The sequence below is a fragment of the Crocuta crocuta genome, unplaced genomic scaffold, assembly GCF_008692635.1.
Source record: "Crocuta crocuta isolate KB4526 unplaced genomic scaffold, BGI_CrCroc_1.0 scaffold15, whole genome shotgun sequence".
Lineage (NCBI taxonomy): Eukaryota > Metazoa > Chordata > Mammalia > Carnivora > Hyaenidae > Crocuta > Crocuta crocuta.
The window spans coordinates 1,366,865-1,385,255 of record NW_027530508.1 but is presented as its reverse complement, the minus strand read 5'-3'; the positions used below and the strand labels follow the sequence as shown (position 1 = coordinate 1,385,255).

General features: G+C 55.0%; 1 protein-coding gene and 1 pseudogene across 1 annotated transcript in view; one reads left to right on the top strand and one right to left on the bottom strand.

The window, feature by feature from the left end:
* HSPA12B (heat shock protein family A (Hsp70) member 12B) overlaps positions 1–18,391 on the top strand; it is a 19,895-nt gene that overhangs the window by 331 nt on the left and 1,173 nt on the right. The window contains 11 exon segments of the mRNA XM_077766948.1: positions 5,336–5,395; positions 7,182–7,279; positions 8,235–8,359; positions 12,087–12,273; positions 12,622–12,726; positions 13,027–13,143; positions 15,087–15,261; positions 16,208–16,294; positions 16,757–16,861; positions 16,970–17,228; positions 17,671–17,811. Coding sequence (XP_077623074.1) covers positions 5,353–5,395; positions 7,182–7,279; positions 8,235–8,359; positions 12,087–12,273; positions 12,622–12,726; positions 13,027–13,143; positions 15,087–15,261; positions 16,208–16,294; positions 16,757–16,861; positions 16,970–17,228; positions 17,671–17,811 — 1,442 coding nt within the window. The 5' untranslated portion in view covers positions 5,336–5,352.
* Positions 10,733–11,132, bottom strand: LOC144233850 (ubiquitin-like protein FUBI pseudogene; annotated as a pseudogene).

Genomic DNA, 18,391 nt, shown 5'->3' with positions numbered 1-18,391 from the left:
GTGTGTGTGTGTGTGTGTGTGTGTGTGTGTGTGTGTGTGTTTCGGGGAGGGAGGGAGATCGCCTGGTGGGAGAGGGTGGTCTTAGGGCCTATGATCTGGGTAGCTCCAGAGTGGCAGTGACCAGGATGCCACAGTTGCAGACTGTGAGCTGGCCTCCTGACCAGGACCTCTGGATTCTCTCCGGAGGCCAGCTCCGGAGTGGGGGGCTGGGGCGGCGCGGGCAGGTGGGGTGGGGTCTGGGCTCCCTGTGGGCGCAATGGAGCCAGTATGTAAACCAAGCATGTGTTGTGGGGAGAGAGACTGGGAGGGAGGGAAGCTCTAAAATATGGCCTAGATGTGAGAGCAAGGGCAGCTTTAGAGCCCCAGAGGTAAGGGAGGTGATGGACCGGTGGGCACAGGATGGGAGGGGCCTCAAGCCTCGGGCTCTGTGGGACAGAGGTTGTTTGTGACCTGAAAGCTCCCATGGTGAGGACCCAAAGGGGGTGGGGCAGGATGTATGGAAAGAAAAGTTGAGGACAGGGAGGGGCCATGGGAGACCATTTATGTCACCCCCTGCCTCAGCACAGGAGGAGGCAGCATCCCTACCCCACAGCCTCCAACTGGTCCCTCTCCTGGAGGGTTCCTCTCTAGAGACAGACTGGGGCAGCCCTTCGGGTGCCATTTCTGATCTGCCCCTTGGCCCTGGTTGGCCCAACCTGTGGTTTAGGAGAAATGCCTGTGGCCTCTCTGCCTGCTGACAGAATCCCATTCCATTAAAGGGCTGGCAGGATGTTGAGCAGAGAACAGTGGACGGGAGAGGCAGGGTCCAGTAACAGGAAGTCTGCAGGGGATGGAGGGGACTGTGAAGATCGGGGTGGACTCTTTGTCATACAGAGGACAGGTATGTGTGGAGCCCTGAAATCCAACACCACCACACACCCTGAGTGCTCTTTGTGGGCATAAATACCCAGCCCTAATGTCCCCTCCTCAGGAAGAGATCCTTGAAAATTCTCTCCATCAGGCCAGAAGTCCTAAGCTTTTGTGAGTCCAGGAAGCACTCTGGAATGGGAGTCTCCCGTTTCGAGTCTCTACTCAGCCACACCCTGTCCTGGTCCCCAGTGACTGATAGGTCACACCTATTGGGGAGAAGTCAGGGCCAGGGGTCAGTGTGAAGCTGAAGATTAGAGATCAATATGAAGCCAAGGGCTAGGGGGTCAGTCCATGGGAAGGTTAAGTCCATGTCTGTGGGTAGGGTAGGGGTCAAGCTGGGGCCAGAGTTTAGCCTGTGCTTGTAGCCAGGAAATGAAGTTGCTTTCTGTATAAATCAAACTGCTCCACCCAGTTATGTTCAAACCCATAAGCATCACCAGTCTGAAATTAGTGGGCCCCTGCGGTGGGTATCTACTTTGCCCCATTTCCAGCTGTGGATTCTGCCCCAGTCATAGCTTGGAGGAACCAATACTGCCTTTAAATGTTTCTGGGTGTGTATATACATGATGGAGGAGGTCCCAAAGATATATGGGGCCACCACCCCCTTCTACCTTCAACTCTCAAGAAATTGGCAGGATCCTCCTTCTTTAACACAGATTGATTCAGGTCCTCCCTCCTTCTCTAAAGAACTCAGAATGATTAGAATAAAAGTCTCAATAAGACCAAAAACTTCCAAGAAGAGAAAATTCAGATTCCATGTCACCAAGGATAAGAACAACTGCTCACATCTGGGGCGTCTGGGTGGCTCAGTTGGTCCAACTTCAGCTTAGGTCATGGTCTCACTGTTTGTGAGTTCGAGCCCCGCATCAGGATCTGTGCTGACAGCTCAGAGCCTGGAGCCTGCTTCGGATTCTGTGTCTCCCTCTCTCTCTCTGCCTCCCCCCCAAGCCCCGCTTAAAAATAAAGAAACATTAAAAAAAGAACAACTGCTCTCGTCTGTCCAAGTTCCTGCCCTTATCAATCACCTTCCTTACCTGGACTTGTAGGTATTAACAAGCCCCCTGTGTAACCCATTTTATAGGAAAGACACTGAAGCACAGAGAGGCGACATGACACACTCTGGCCAGGTGCAATAATAAACCTTGCTGGCCTTGACACCCCAGTGTAGGCATAATCCGTATCCACATACTCAGAGACAGGAGATAACTGGACCAGCTTCAGGTAGCTCGGAGGACTGTCAGCACACAGTTTGGACATGGAATCCAGGTTAGGGGGATGACTCCTGAGTCTTTTTTTCCCGGTAGTTCTAGATTGATTCTCCTCTAAATACAATAGTCTTCATCCAGAAAATCCATTTCATTCATTCAACCACGTAGCACAGAGCCTGACACAGAGAAATGCTCTATAACTTTTTGCTGAAGAACCGAAACAATGTACCAAATAAGGCTGTCAGCTTCCGCCTTGTGGCCTCGATCCAGCGGTGTGCTGTGGTCAACACCGTCAGCTCTCTCAGAGGGAGAAAAACCTGATTTATAGTGTTTGCCAATTTCTGTGGTGTAAATACTTCTATCGTGGCTGACTTCAAGTTAACCGATGTGACGTCTGTGAACGCAGAGTTGGGAAGAGATGCAGAATCAGCTCTCTCACTGGGGAGGACCTCCTCCATGAGCTGAGCCCCTGTCCTGGCTCTCAAGGCCATGTCCATGTCCACTATTTGCCTTCCATTTTCTTAGCATCACCTCACTGCTCTGAGAGCCTAAAAGCAGCCCCTGTCTTTCCTGCGATTCTCGTTCCTGGGCATCCAACTGTGTGCCTCTGCTGACAGCAGGATTGCATGTATCTGGAAACTTCTATGTTGCTGGCCACATGGGAGTATCCTGGACGTGTCTGAGTGTCTGTCCAGGATGGGGCTGGGCCATGTAAACTGTGTGTGAGCAAGGGTGTGTGCTCTGCATGTGTGTGCATGCGTGTGATGGTGCCCAGCTCTGTGTCTGCCTGCGTTCTGTTTGCAAAAGTTCCTGATCTGGCCGCTGGCTAGAGAGGGACTAGGCTCTGAGCAGCCTCACCTTTGTTTAGCAGGGCTGCCAGGCCCACAGCTGAGGACCGTCGCACGAGTGATCTGAAGATTGGTCCAGGAACTCGTTGAGCAGTACTTCGCAAACTTCCATGTGCATAGAACCACCTGTTAAAATGCAAGTTCTGACTCAACAGGTCTTGGGCAGGGAGTGGGGTTGTGCATTTCTAATAGCTCCCAGGGGCTCCAGTGCTGCTGCCTCTAGCCTGGCCTCCAGACACGAACTCAGGTTCCTCCCATCTTAGGAGAGAAAACGGAAGCACATCCTCCCCTCCTCAGACTTTCTGTTCCTCCAGCTACTGACCTCACACCCACCCCTGATCTCAGCCATGCTTCGTGGAAGTGCTCGCTGCATTCTCTTACCCTCTGCTCGCTCGTTGCCCAGGCTCACTTGACTTCTACCCCATCTCCTTTATTCTTGTTTTTTTTAATTTTTTAACATTTATTTATTTTTGAGAGACAGAGTGCGAGCAGGGCAGGGGCAGAGAGAGAGGGAGACACAAAATCCGAAGCAGGCTCCAGGCTCTGAGCTGTCAGCACAGATCTTGATGCAGGGCTTGAACTCACAAACAGTGAGATCATGACCTGAGCTGAAGTCAGCTGCTTAACTGACTGAGCCACCCAGGGACCCCTCCATCTCCTTCATCCTGATGAAATGATGGCCCTGGGCCATTAGAACAGGTGTTTCAAGGCTCATCTAATAACCTCTAAAGGCATCTAGCTTCATGCGCTTCTCTTAGATCTGAGATCTTCATGGGACCATAGCAAGCATCCAGTCTTCCCAGGCAGCCCACCTTCCTCCAGCCAGCCTTTACATGCTGGTTATCCCTACTCTTCCCCCACTACTCCCTGCCAGGCCCCCCTTGACCATGACTCCCAAATGTGCATCTCCCCCTCGGCTTTCTCTCTGACCTCTGCATCATACATCATCTGGCTCATTGGTCTGTTCTCTGGGCAGTTTCAAAACTGTACCCAGAACTCTGCCCCTTTCCCCTGCCAGCCTGCCCTTCTCCAGTATTCTCCATCCCACTGTCCGTCCCCTAGCTCAAACTGGACAATGTCACCCTTGACATCTTATTCCTAATCCCCCATATCCAATTTGGCCATCTTCTATCAGCCCTGTTTGTCTCTCTAACTTTAGAACTCCACTTCTGTCTCAAGACACATAGCTGCCACCATCATCTGTCGCTTGGTGCCCCTATAGGGCTTCTGCTTCCAAATTGCCTGCTGTAATCTGCAATCCATACAGCCAGAGGGACTTAAAAAAATTTTTTTTAATATTTATTTTTGAGGGGTGCCTGGATGGCTCAGTCGGTTAAGCGTCCGACTTTGGCTCAGGTCATGATCTCACGGTTCGTGGGTTTGAGCCCCACATCGGGCTCTGGGCTGACAGCTAGCTCAGAGCCTGGAGCCAGTTTCAGATTCTGGGTCTCCCTCTCTCCCTGGCTCATGCTGTCTCTCTCTCTCTCTCTCAGAAATAAATAAAACATTAAAAAATTTTTGTAATATTTATTTTTGAGAGAGAGAGAGCATGAGCCAGGGAGGGAGGGCAGAAAGAGGAAGACACGGAATCTGAAGCAGGCTCCAGGCTCTGAGCTGTCAGCACAGAGCCTGACACGGGGCTCGAACTCACAAACCATGAGATCATAACCTGAGTCAAAGTCTGATGCTTAACTGACTGAGCCACCCAGGTGCCCTCAGAGGGACTTTTTAAAATGCAGGCTGAGTCATGCCCCCACCTATGCTCTTCTACTTCAAACTTCTCAAGATTTGCTGTTCCCCTTCATAAGAAACCAAATCTAAAATAGGGTCCCAGAGGATCTGCCTACAGGATCAGCCAGCCCAGCCCAGCCTCTCTCTCCAGCCTTACCAAGCCTTCCTGCTTGGTTTGTATCCAGCTGTGACCTTGACAGCATCATTTGTAATCTCAAATTCGCTTGGGTGATTATCTGGCTGTAATCAGTTTCCCCACCAGGCCGTGGGCCTCCAGGGCCAGAACAGCGTCTCTCTGGGTGGCTAATGTCTGTGAACACCTGGCACAGAGTGGGCACTCGAAAACATTTAGGAGCATCTTGAGTCCAACAAAGCAAATGCTAAGACATTTTGGAGACAGACTGGCACTGTGGGAATTCTGTTAATAATGTCACACATGATGATGGCGTTGCGACGACGTTTGTGAAGTCTTTATCTGTTGGAGTGACACACTGAAGAATTTATAGGTGAAACAACACGATGTCTGGGGTTTGCTTCAAAGGACTCTAGCCAAAAGTAAACAACGAAAATAAATAAGCTTTCAGTGAGGGAACAAAGGAACAAATAAATGCCATTCTGTTTGTCTGTTCCTGTTGACAGTCACAGGGCCTGCAGAGATGCTGGCTGTCCCCGAGATGGGCCTGCAGGGGCTGTACATTGGTAAGACTCTCCCCTTTTCCCCCAGCCTGTGCCCTGACCCACCACCCCACTCACCCTGGCACTGAGACCCACCCCCTGCCTGCACACGGGCGCCTCTTCCAGATGAGGTTCTTGAAGAGAGTGTGTTTATGCAGGAAGGGTTGGTGGTCACAGGACTGTGTCTGTGAGTGTGTGTCTGTGAGTGTGTGTGCACAGCGGACCTGTGTGCACAGGACTGAATGCATGGGTATGTCTTGAGCAGGGTCTGTGTACACGGGACCTGGTATGAGTGTCTGTGTGTCTGTCTGTGTCTGTCTGTCTGCCCGCGGGCAAGTCCGTGTGTACAAGGCCTTGGATGAGAGTGTATATATAGTGTCAGGTGGTCTGCATGCACAGAATTCTGCGTGTGTACACCTTCATCCGCCTGTGGCCTGGTCTGGGCGCAGGCTTCTGGGCTCTCTGCAGGGGTGGGAGGTCAGGAGGCAGGAGGGCCACTCCTCAGGAAGTCCATTAACAAAGACCTGGTGGGACGGGCCTTCCTTCCTGCCTCCCTTCCCAGGCCCAAGCCACAGCAACTTGGCCCCTCAAGCTGGAGCCGGTGGCACGGCCCAGGCCTGTTCTGGCCGCCTAGAAAAAGGAGCCCTGGGAGACTGACCACCATAACCCTGCCCCTCCAGCACCTCAAGACAGACTCTGGCCCTGTCCAGGCGCTTCCTAGAGTCCCCCTCATGTACGTGTTCCCAGGGTATCCCAAGGCCAGGAAGAGCTGGGACCCATCACGGCACACAGCAGGGTAGCTGCTAAAGGAACACAGGACCTGGCCTAAAGCGAGCCAGACCAGTTGACATGTCCATGGGTCTGCACGTCAGACCCCATCAGCCTCCCAGACCAGCCTCCCTGTCCCCACACATGAATCTCAGGGCAGCTCAGTACCGCTGGCAGGGGCCTTAGCAAAGCCCAGTGGGGTGGTGATGAGCCACCAGCCTCCAGCTAGGTGATGTCCAGCCATGCAGGCCCCTAAACTGCCTGATCCTCCAAGCTAGGCTTTGGGCTGCCTTCTGGAGCTGCTCTGTTTCCTCCCAGCAAAGCTCCAACTCAGTGCTGGGCCCGAGAGAGGGTTTCAGTGGGGCCTCCTACCAGGTTTCTGTGTGTTGTGGGGAAGGGAGGCTCAAAATCCAACTTCCTAGTGTTGTGGACACCCCTCAGGTCAGAGCTGGGCTGCGGGAAGCGCTATTCCCCTTCTTGATCCTCACCACACAGCCAGCTGGGCCTATCCTTGGCCCTTGGTGGAGGGACTGGGGTAGGGAGGGTGGCTCCCTCAGGTCCTGACTAGAACCCTGTGGCCGAACTCTAGTGGGGAGGGGAGCAGCCCCGCCTCCTGTTCAGTTCCGTCTGCAGCCCCCCACCTCTTCTGCTTTCTCTGCCCTCCACCCTCACCCTGCCCCAGGAGCCCACCCACCCCATCTCTCCTGCCCTTCTGACTCTGGACTCAGTCTCCCCCAGCCCCCATAATGTTTCTCTGTCTCTCCTTTCTCCTGCTGTGTCCTAGGGATGCTGGGGGACACAAGGAGTCCTCAGGTGAGGCATGGGTCACCCTCCAGGGGTAGGTCACCTCACATTGATAACAGGTCCCCAGACTGCCCCTGCCTGCCTCAGTCCTGTCCCTCCTCCCTCCCCAACTATTTGCCCTTCCACAGCCGGGTGCCCCTTGCCTCAGGCCAGCAAGGACTGATGGAAAACCTCCCAGTGCCCGGCCACCAGCTCCTAACCCGACTGGGTGCCAGAGTGACTTGCCCTCTCTTTGCAGGTTCTAGCCCCGAGCGGTCGCCCGTGCCCAGCCCGCCCGGCTCCCCGAGGACCCAGGAAAGCTGTGGCATTGCCCCCCTCACACCCTCGCAGTCTCCAGTAAGCCCGGGAGCAGGGGTCGTGGTGGTGGGTGGCCTGGGTGGTATGCTCCAGAGGGCAAGGCCTGGCGTCTGGCAGAGCCCCAGCAGGGCCGGGGGTGCTGCCTGCATCTTGCCCTTGCACTCTCCAGTCGTGTCCCCCCCAAGAAGAGTTAGCCTTAGATGACCTTGGACAGTAGGGGTAACGGTCTACTAAGGTGAGCCCCATGTAACTAACACCCAAACAGCACCGCTCTGGGCTGACATCCACAGACCATAGCAAGGAGACTTCTGACATGTAGTTACTTCCTCAGAGCACTGGGCCTTCAGAGTTGCTCTGCCTCCTGTGGGCCACCACCCTGCCCTCCCTGAATACAAATTATATCTGGGGAAGAGAAGACACATTGCTAAAAATTAGTTTGGAAACTACCAGCTTGAAGTATCCAGTATAACCTTCTCCCAAACTCCCTGGGTCACCCCACCCAGGATGGCCTCACCCTACTCATGCAGCCTGGAGACCCCCTTGTTCTTAGGGAGCCCAGGCCTGGCCTGGGAGAAGGCAGGGACTGCTCTGGGTACATATGCCCAGGCCTTTCTTCTCTGCCACAAAAGTGACAGCATCTGGTTGTGTCACTGTGGCCATAAAGATCTAAGGGGCCAAATATACACAGGTCTGTGTATTCCGGAAGGTGCCAGAGGAGCAAGATTGCCCAGCTGGGCCACGGCTGTGCCAGCGGTGAGGTGGGGGTGGGGCTCAGGCCAGCCAGGCAGAGGGCCGACAGAGAACCGAAAGAGGAAAGCAAGAGCTTAAGCCAAAAGCTGCAGAGGGTGACCTGAGAGGCCTTGGGCTTCGGAGCAGTTGCAGTTCCAGGGCTCAGCCTGGAGCCTGGGAGGGGAGGGGATTTCGGGCTGGTGGCTGGAGCCAGGCCCACTCGGGCCCTTGGGCTGCTGTCTGACTCTGAGTCTTATCCTCACAGAAGCCCGAGGCCCGAGCCCCCCAGCATGCTCCCTTCTCTGTGGTGGTGGCCATCGACTTTGGTACCACCTCCAGCGGCTATGCCTTCAGCTTTGCCAGTGATCCTGAAGCCATCCACATGATGAGGTGAGGGTGGCCGGGCTGGGAGATTGGGGCAGAGGGTCCTCACTTCCTGGGATGGGCCTGGTCTCAGGAGGACTGTCACTGAGGAGATGTGTGTCTCTCCAGAGCTCCCTCCATCCCTAGACTGGGGCTTCCCGTGGGCTCAGAAAGTTAGAGGATAGGTCCTAGGCCTGGGTTCCATCCCCAGTCAGAGCAACACCTAATAGAAATATTGGGTTTCATTTTTTTTTTAAGTTTACTTATTTATTTTCAGAGAGAGAGTACAAGCAGAGGAAGGAGAGGGAGAGAGGCAGACAGAATCCCAAGCAGGCTCCGTGCTGTCAGCACAGAGCCTGACATGAGACTCGAACCTATGAACCGTGAGATCATGACTGAGCCAAAATCAAGAGTCTGATGTTCAGCCAACTGAGCCACCCAGGCACCCCTGGGCTTCATTTTTAATTTTAAAAAATATTATTGAGATATAGTAACCATACAGTTAAATACACAAATCCCTTTCTGGGCTTGTATACAAATGCACAAAGGCATATATGCACATATACGTGTTTGTAAAATAAAAGTGGGAAGGGTGCCGGTGGCTCAGTAGGTTAAGCATCCAACTTTGGCTCAGGTCATGATCTCACAGTCCATGAGTTTGAGCTCCAGGTTGGGCTCTAGGCTGACAGCTGCTTTGAATTCTGTGTCTCCCTCTCTGCCCCTCCCCGACTCATGCTCTGTCTCTCTGTCAAAAACAAACGCTGAAAAAAGAATTTAAAATAAAAGAGGGATATCATACAACTTGCCTTACTTTGAGCTTTCAAAATTATTTTGTAGAGGTTTTGTGTCAACACAGAAAACCACAATTTCTTTTTTTTTTTTTTTCAAATCCACCTGCTTTATTTTTTCTTAAAAAATGAAAAAGAAAAAGGAACCAAACAAACAAAAACAAGGCAGCCGCCTGGCTCCCTTGGGCTCTGGGCATTCATCTTGGTTGACAGGCCTCTTTTTTATATCGGCTCCTGCTGAAGCCACAATTTCTTTTAACAGTTGCAGAGTACCCCACAGTACAGGCATAATTTGTCCATTTTTCTACTGATAGTTTTAGGAGGTTTCTTGCCCTCTAACTTTTCACTATTACAAAAAGTTCTGCGGGGCGCCTGGGTGGCTCAGTCGGTTAAGCATCCGACTTCGGCTCAGGTCATGATCTCACAGGTTGTGGGTTCGAGCCCCGCATAGGGCTCTGTGCTGACTGCCAGCTCAGAGCCTGGAGCCTGTTTCAGATTCTGTACCTCCCTCTCTCTCTGACCCTCCCGGCTCACACTTCCTCTCTCTCTCTCTCTCTCTCTCTCTCTCTCTCTCTCTCTCTCTCTCTCTCTCTCTCTCTCTCTCTCTCTCTCTCTCAGAAATAAAACATTAAAAAAAATTTTTAAAAAAAGTTCTGCAATGAATACCCTTCTTTGAAAACCTGTGCTGGGATTTCTGCACCGTAGACTCCTGGAGGCAGGTTCCTAGGTTCAACACCTCAAGTGAAGGACGGGGACATGAAGAATCAGAGGGCTGAGTTGACAAGTTACACAGTTGTTATGAAAGAGATGTTAAAAAAAAATCCTGCTGATATAGTTGAGTTTTGTTTGAGCAAAACATTTGTTTGACACTCCCCTCCAGGCCTCAAGACCTTGATCCTTTATGTCTTAGTGAAGCTGCAGCCAGTAGGTGGAAGGCCCTTCTAGAAGACCCCAAAGCTCCAATGCGGTTTGGGATGGGGGAGCAAAGGGGCTTCCCCAGGGCCCAGATGGGTAGGTGGCAGGGTGGATGGAGAAACAAACATAGAGATTACTTCCTCAAAGATACAAGGGACTTGACCTACATAAGCATGAACTGCCCTTCCCCTTTCTCTGCTCCACCCATAATGAGGCCACAAGGGCTCTGGGCACTTACAGCCCTCTAGGAGCTGCAGGAAATCCCAGCTGGCATGTTTGTCGGTGCACACAGCTGAGACCATGCTGCACCCCATGCTGGGATGGAGGACACAAGAAAGGACACTGTCTCAGTCCTATGGAAGGTACACTCACAGGAAGTAATTGGGGGGACATCTTGGCTTCTTCCCAAACCCTCCCCACCCCTACCAGCCATCGAGACCTGTCATTTCTACCTCCCTAGTATCTCTGGAACACCTAGGCACTTCTCTCCACAGCCACCATCCCTAAGTTCAGCTCCACCCACTGGAGAAGGTTTTCCTTCTCCATTTTTCCTCCCCTCCATCTGTTGCCACATGGGGACCAGTGACCTTTCTTTTTCCTTTTCTCCTTTTCTTTTTTCTTTCTTTCTTTCTTTCTTTTTTTTTTTTTTTTGACTGGCTAAGCAGCTTTATTAGAGAAGGCCAGGATTACAAAGGACTTAAGAGTTGGCATTGGGGCCCTTCTTTTGACAATGGTGGGCACAGCATTAACAAAGCACCAGTTTGACTGCATCCACTGCTTGGCCTGGCCTGTCTTCTTTTTCTCCTGCTTGGCCACTTTGGGAGTCTGCTCCCTAACTTTCCCAGCATGGTCCAGAGAACCATGGACTTTACCTCCAAGCATGTGGATAATTACTCCAGAGTGGTCAGGGCCTCCACCCCACACAGGCCCTGGTAGCTTCATCTTCTAGGGATGTAACTGTCAGGAGCACGATTTGATCTCCTTGGAGCATGACCCTCCAACAAGTCTATGTGAGCCTTGATCTGGGCAACTGTCTCCTGGCCAGTCACCTTGAGGGTGTGTAGTTCCTGGGTGCGAACAGAAAGCTGCATACCAGCGACTGAATGGTGGTCACTGCTGCCGCTACCACAAAGATGGACCAGTGACTTTTCTAAAGGCAAATGTGGTCATGATTCTTCATTTTTCTTCTTAAAACCCACCAAGACAATTCAGACATGGCATTTCATGCCCTTCCCTAGCTGACCTTCTCATTCCTGTCTTTTCTTCTGCATATTGAGCCAGCCTATAGCTGGTTCTCCTTGCTCTTTCACACCTCTAAACTTTCTACATGCTGTTCTTTCTGCCTGGATTCCCAGTTCTCTCCCCTAAAGGATGCAGGGCCAACCTTGGCCTAGAGGCTTCAGGACATCAGAGAAGTTAGAGGAAGGGGAGAAATAAGTTGCCAAACCAGTGAACTAGACCGGGAGTTCTGGGTGGAGATCTAGATGGTGCCTGTAGATAGGGAGGCTTGGGAACGTCATTCGGGTTTTGGGGTCCTGCTGGAGGTGCAGTCAACTGGGGTGTAGCTGTTTAAGTGGGTCAGACAGGAATGATCATGAATGCCTTGAAGGAGCTTGGTGGTGGAAGGCAGCCTAGAGGAGGACATACCATCTGGCTGGGAGAGAGCCTCTGCTAGAGTCCTCAAGAGACACATCAGGAGGCCAGACCCAGGCAGGTGGATGATGGCTTGCTGCCGCTTACGGGTACAGGGAAGCGAAGTCCAATGGTATGCCTCATGGGAGGAAGCAGGAGCTGAGAATGTTGATAGGTCCCGTGGCCTCATGGATAGAAAGGATCCCATGAGCAGCATTTTATGGAGATTTGAGTGGATGCCAAGCACTGTCTTCACAAGAACTCTAAGAGGTAAGTACTATTATTATCTCCATGTTACCACAGGAAGACTGCTGCTCAGGAAGGCTAGGTGGCCTGCCCAGGGCCACACAGCTGATTCCAGACCGGGTACCCAAACCCCGGGGTTCGCTGACCACACTGACAGTCCTGTGCCTCCACAGGAAATGGGAGGGCGGGGACCCAGGAGTGGCCCACCAGAAGACCCCCACCTGCCTGCTGTTGACCCCGGAGGGCGCCTTTCACAGTTTTGGCTACACCGCCCGAGATTACTACCACGATCTGGACCCCGAGGAGGCGCGGGACTGGCTCTACTTCGAGAAGTTCAAGATGAAGATCCACAGCGCCACCGTAAGGCACATTCTGGCTCGGGACGCTCCAACCGGGGAGGCGGGGGCAGGAGCGGAAAGGGCGGGGCACAAGGAGGGTGAGCAAAAGTAAAAGGTGAGGAGAGGATGGGGGGGCGGGGCTTGGGAGTCAAAGTAGAGGAGGGGCTAGGGGGTGAGGCCAGGATTAGAGGAGGGGCGGGGCTAAAGAGAGGGGCAGGCGACAGAACTAATTCGGGTTTAGCAGGAGAGCCCAGCCGAGCCCACACTCCAGAGGGAAAGCACCAGGATATGCGGTGATTTTCAGAGAGGGTTTGTCAGGAAATGGGGGCAGAGCTATGGCCTCCTGCAGAATCGCCTCTGTCCTTGCCAGGATCTCACCTTGAAGACCCAGCTAGAGGCCGTAAATGGCAAGAAAATGCCTGCCCTGGAGGTGTTTGCCCATGCCCTGCGCTTCTTCAAGGAGCATGCCCTTCAGGTACGCCGTAGCCCCATCCCTGCCCACCGGGGCAGGGACTCCCGCCAAGTCCATCTTTTCCTGTCAGCCCACCCGTTGGAGGTCAGAGGTCATTTTCTCCAGCCCCTGCCTTCCTATCTGATAGACCTTGCGTGAGCCATATGGATGTTGGGGGAGGAGGTGTTAGGAATTCTTCCAACTCAGCTGGGAAGTCCTTCCTGAGGCCTGGTTAGTTCCTCCAGCTCCCATAGAAGGCTGAAGACCCTTCCCCCCCCAGCAACCCAAGCCAGCCTACCTGTCATTGCCCCCCTCCTGCTCCAGGAGCTGAGAGAGCAGAGCCCATCGCTGCCAGAGAAGGACACTGTGCGCTGGGTGTTGACGGTGCCCGCCATCTGGAAACAGCCTGCCAAGCAGTTCATGCGTGAGGCTGCCTACCTGGTGAGGATGTGCAGGGCGGAGCAGCGGCTCTGGAGGGCTCTGGGGATGGCCCAGGCCCTCATTTACCCACCACCCTTGGGACCAGTCATTGTGTAAAGACCTCTGGCCTTCCCCTGCTGGGCATTTTGGAAGGTTGTCGCCACCAGGAGAGGGCGTGAGGCAGCAGGAACAGAGAGCAGAGAGACAAGAAGCAGGGCCCAGGCCAGTTTAGCCAGTGTCGTAAGTCAGGTTTCCTAGCAGAGCCCAAGGTGGGAGTTCCTGTGCATGTGGTGTGTTGGAGAAGGGCTCTCAGGAGAAAGAGGAGTGAGGGAAATGGGCCAAGAGAAAGAGCTGAGCAGGAATGTGGTCTCAACTGGAGTCTAGCCTCAGCCCAATCCCATGAAGAGCATCGGAGGGAGAGCTGTACCCAGCCGTTGACCACAGTAAGGCAAGGGGGCCTGCTTTTTGTATATCCATAGCAGTTTGTCATGGGTTGCTGGGGATGAGGGCGAAACCTCTCCAAGTGAGGTGGTTTCCAGTCAGCTGAGGGCACTTCTCCAGAGAAGGGGGCAGCTGGGAGCCAGTAACAGCCAACACACAGTAGGTGGGCAGGGCACCAAGAGCATCCACTTCAGCCGGCTCCGGTATTTTGGGGGACTCCACCACCATGGCCCAACCACTGGAAGCTCTTGAGTAGGGGAAACAGGACTATGAAATTATGAGGCGATTTGGGTCAATGCTTGCTGGACTTCCTATCGTAAGAGATGCCCAAAGGTCTGGAGACTGGGGACCTGAGTGCACAACTCAGGTTCTCCCACCACCAGTAAGATGGGGTGGAGAAAGAGGGGAGCACAGCCTCTCAGAGCAAGACTCATTGCTTCGTCCTCCCCCTGGGACCTTGGGGGACACCTGAAGACCTCCAAAAGGCTTGCCTGTGCACCCCCTGGAAGATACCAGAGCTCCCACCCACCCCACCCCCACGCACCCGTGGGCCAGGCTTACCCCCCATGCTGGGTCTGCAGGTACCTACACTTGACACTGGAAGGAGCAAACCCCGAGGTGGTGGGCACCCCCTCTGCAGAGACCAGGATGAAAGCAAGGCTGTGCCCAGCCAGAACAAACACCCCCCACCCTAGTGCCCCTTGCTGGTTTATCCACCCTGCTTCCTCCCACATGTTCCTGGCTGCCAGCTCAGGAAGGGCTGGCCCTAGGCAGGAAGTCTCCATACCCGCCCGTGCCCAGCCCCCACCTGGTCAGAATCCAGGGAATCCCACAACACCATAAAGTACTTCCCACAGGGATCCCCTGTCCTGATATAGGAAGTAACAGATCCCAAGTATTTTTCTCTCCCAACTGGCCCATCCTGGTGCCTGGAATTTCACTGTTGAGAGTCTTCTCGTGCCTATATATCTTATTCTCTGGGGAACAGTGTTCTCCTGGAACTCCCCTGGAAGTGGGGAGGCCTGTGGCTATTATCTGACACCAGCCTGGTGAAGGAAGAGGGCTCAGTGAGCCAAAGGGAACCCCCCACCCCAACACACACACACACCACCTCCTCTGACTGGTGGCCTGGCCATTACACCCCAAACACACTGTGCTAGAGTCTGGGCTAACAGTCCTGCACCTGTGAAGGGGACCTTGCTGCAGCCTGGGCCACTTTGGGCAGCTTGGAGGGGCACCTCCCAGATGCTCTAGGTTTTCACGGTCTGGGGTCTCTTCCTGCTGGGCAGTCTCACAGGTATTCTTGGCCATTGCCATGCCCCTCCCCAGCCTGGTTACAGGGTAGCTGTGAGGCACCTCCAAATTTGTGCAGCTTGGAGGGGCCTGAGAGGCCTAGCATGGGTGAGGTGCGACGGGGAGGCAGTGGGAGCCCCAAAGGCCCTGGTTGCCTGCCCTGAGGTACCACCTTAGGTATGACACTTGGCCCATGGAGGTCCCTGGCGCCACCCACCACCTATTCCCAGGCCGGCCTGGTGTCCAGGGAGGATGCAGACCAACTACTCATCGCTCTGGAGCCAGAGGCTGCCTCTGTCTATTGCCGCAAGCTGCGTCTACACCAGCTCGTGGACCTAAGCAGCCGGGCTCCGGGCACTGGACGCCTGGGTGAGCGCCGCTCCATCGATTCCAGCTTCCGTCAGGGTGAGCTGCCCTCAGCGGCACTGCCTGGTGGTATTACATTTGACTGGGGGGTAGGGAGGCGGGGGTCAGAGGGTCACTGAGGCCAGACACTCGGCCATGTCCCACACGAAGAGGAGACACCCTTGGCCCCCAGCCCAGTCTGAGAGGGCAGAAACATCTCTGGTGGAATTCAGTCTGAGGGAGGAGGTGCAGCCCTGCCCTGGGGGAGCCCAATCTGAAGACAGAGATTTCACCTTGTCCTAGGGGAGCACTGTCTGGGCAGGGTAGACTCCGTCCCAGTTCTGAATCTGAGGGGAAACAACGTGCCCTGAGGGGAGGTGCTCAGGTACTGAGAAAGGAGGAAGTCAGCCTCCACTCTGAGCCAAACGTGGTCTTTGGTTGTCTCTTCAACAGCCAAGGAATAAGCAGCCCCTCCCATCCTGGCACACAGCTGGCTTCCCCCTCCCCCACAACAGCCCTGAGCTGCTGCTACCAAGCTCAAGGGCCAGTGTCAGGGCTGGGCACTGAGACAGCTATGGTCAATCTTAGTCACTCTCCCGGATGCCATCTCCCAGGACTACAAGTCCCAAGTCCCAGGCTCCCCTGGATCTCCCAAGACCTCCCCCCCCCCGCCACACACACACACACACACACACAGACAGCTCCTCCAAGCTCTCCTAACCCCTATTTTGCAGTGGCCTGAGCCCACCTGAGTTAAGGCAATGTCCTGAGGCCAGAGATACTTCCCCTCAGCTGTTGGTCACAGCACCTGAGATTACCTCATTGGGATTCCGGGATCCTTTGAGGTTCAGCATTGCCTTCTCCTAGTTAGGAGTAGAGTAGGAGTTTCAGGACAACTGGCTGCTCCAGATGCTCATGGAAGGTGCTGGTGGGAGGATGGGGGTTGAGTGCGGTAGCTGAGGCGCCTCCTTCTAACTGCACTGTCCTGCTGTCCCTCAACCCCCAGCCCGGGAGCAGCTGCGCCGGTCCCGCCACAGCCGAACGTTCCTGGTGGAGTCCGGCGTCGGAGAGCTGTGGGCCGAGATGCAAGCAGGTGGGGGTGGGGGGTGGGGGTGAGGGGTGTTTCTTGGGCCCTGCGTGTCACCACATACCGATAGGGGACATGGGAACATTTACGAAGTGGGGTGCAGACGTTAGAAACCCAGACCCTCCTCCTCCATCAGCTGCACCTAACCTGGCAGTCTCCTCATGGTCACCTGCACCGTCACCCCACTCAGCCGCGCCCCTAACTCCCACTTCTCCTGGAGATTCTCCGCGAATGGAGTTGCGGAGCCTTGGAAAGAAACATTTTCCTCCAAAACCTTGCGCCCCGTACCGTTGGTGTAAAAGTTCAAGCGCCTGAAGTCCCTTAGAGCCACCCCACCCCCATCCTCCCCGCAGGCAAGGCTAGCGACAGGGGCGGGGGGAGGCAGGAGGGGGTGGGTGAGTCTGGAAGGGGCGCAGAGCTGAGGGTGCAAAGCCGGCCAGGAGTGTGTGCTCACGCTCGCCGCCGCAGGAGACCGCTACGTGGTGGCCGACTGCGGGGGAGGCACGGTGGACCTGACCGTGCACCAGCTGGAGCAGCCACATGGCACCCTCAAGGAACTCTACAAGGCATCTGGTGAGTAGCCGGGCAGCACCCTTGGCGCCCAGCGCGCCCAGGCCCCGCCAATGCCCCCTGGCGGCTGAGTCTGCGCTGACGCCCCCTTCCCTCCCTGCGGGACGTCAGGCGGCCCCTACGGCGCGGTGGGCGTGGACCTGGCTTTTGAGCAGCTGCTGGGCCGCATCTTCGGAGAGGACTTCATCGCCACCTTCAAAAGGCAACGCCCGGCCGCCTGGGTGGATCTGACCATCGCCTTTGAGGCCCGCAAACGCACGGCAGGCCCGCACCGCGCAGGGGCGCTCAACATCTCGCTGCCTTTCTCCTTCATCGACTTCTACCGCAAGCAGCGAGGCCACAACGTGGAGACAGCCCTGCGCCGGAGCAGGTGGGCCGGGGGCCCGAGGACTCAAGCGGGGTTTGCGGATGCTGGACGCCCCTGCAAGGGAGGCTGTGGGAGGCCTGCCCAATCTGCTCTGTGCGCATGTCTTGCCAGCTGACGGCAGGGGACGGGCATAAGCACCCCAGCTAGAATCCGTGGGCCGAACTGTGGCGAGAGAATCTGGAGTCCTGGGGGAAGGGCCGACATTTTCCTCCTCCCCGCACCCCCGCAGCCACACACACCATGCCGGCCAGGGCGCCTCGGCTCCCCTGCCCGGAGGCTCCTCTCCAGGGACTCCGTGCCGGGAACTGGAGCGGGCAGACGGCTAAAAGCTCCTGAGGGAGTGGGGTGGGAGGACGCATGCCGTCAGCGCCCAGTGCACGCAGGCCTGGAGCACATGTAGGACTCCAGACCCCGACCCAGGAGCCTGTGCCCCTTTCACCCACAGCGTGAACTTCGTGAAGTGGTCCTCACAGGGGATGCTCAGGATGACTTGCGAGGCCATGAACGAGCTCTTTCAGCCCACGGTCAGTGGGATCATCCAGCACATAGGTGAGTGCCTGAGCTTGGGTCCTCCATTCAACCCCACGTTCACCCTCAGATGCAGGAATGATCCCTCCTTATTAGTGCCTGGAAACCTCCACACACCCATACACTGGAATGAGACCCAGAATCGTCTGGAACAACCCGAGGACACAGTGTGGTGGCTATTAAGATCTAGGAGGAACGATGTGTCCAGCGTCTCCAAGGGAAAGAACCTCTGGTGCCTCGGTTTCCTCATTTATAAAATGGGGTGATAGCACTGGGTTCCCAAAACTGTTACCACTGGGACGTAAATGAGCGGAAGTACTAGAGATGCACTCACAGGGGGCAGTAGGCACTGTAAATGCGGATCCTTATTTCTCGCCCGCCCTCCATGACGTGAGGGAGAGGAAAAGGGGGTTGAGTGTCAGAGAAGCAGAGCCCATGGAGCCCATGCAGGCTGCCGAGAGCACTCAGTGAAAACTTGGTTTTTCTTTCTCAGAACCCGTCTACCGTTTTAGGGTGAAAAGGGTACTTTCTAGTCGCCAGCAGGGTGCAGGCTGGTGGAGGGGAGGTGCCTGTGGCCTCACCGCGGCGGCCTCAGAGGCTGGTGCCCTTTCTCACCTCCCCTTCCATTCTCTCCTCCC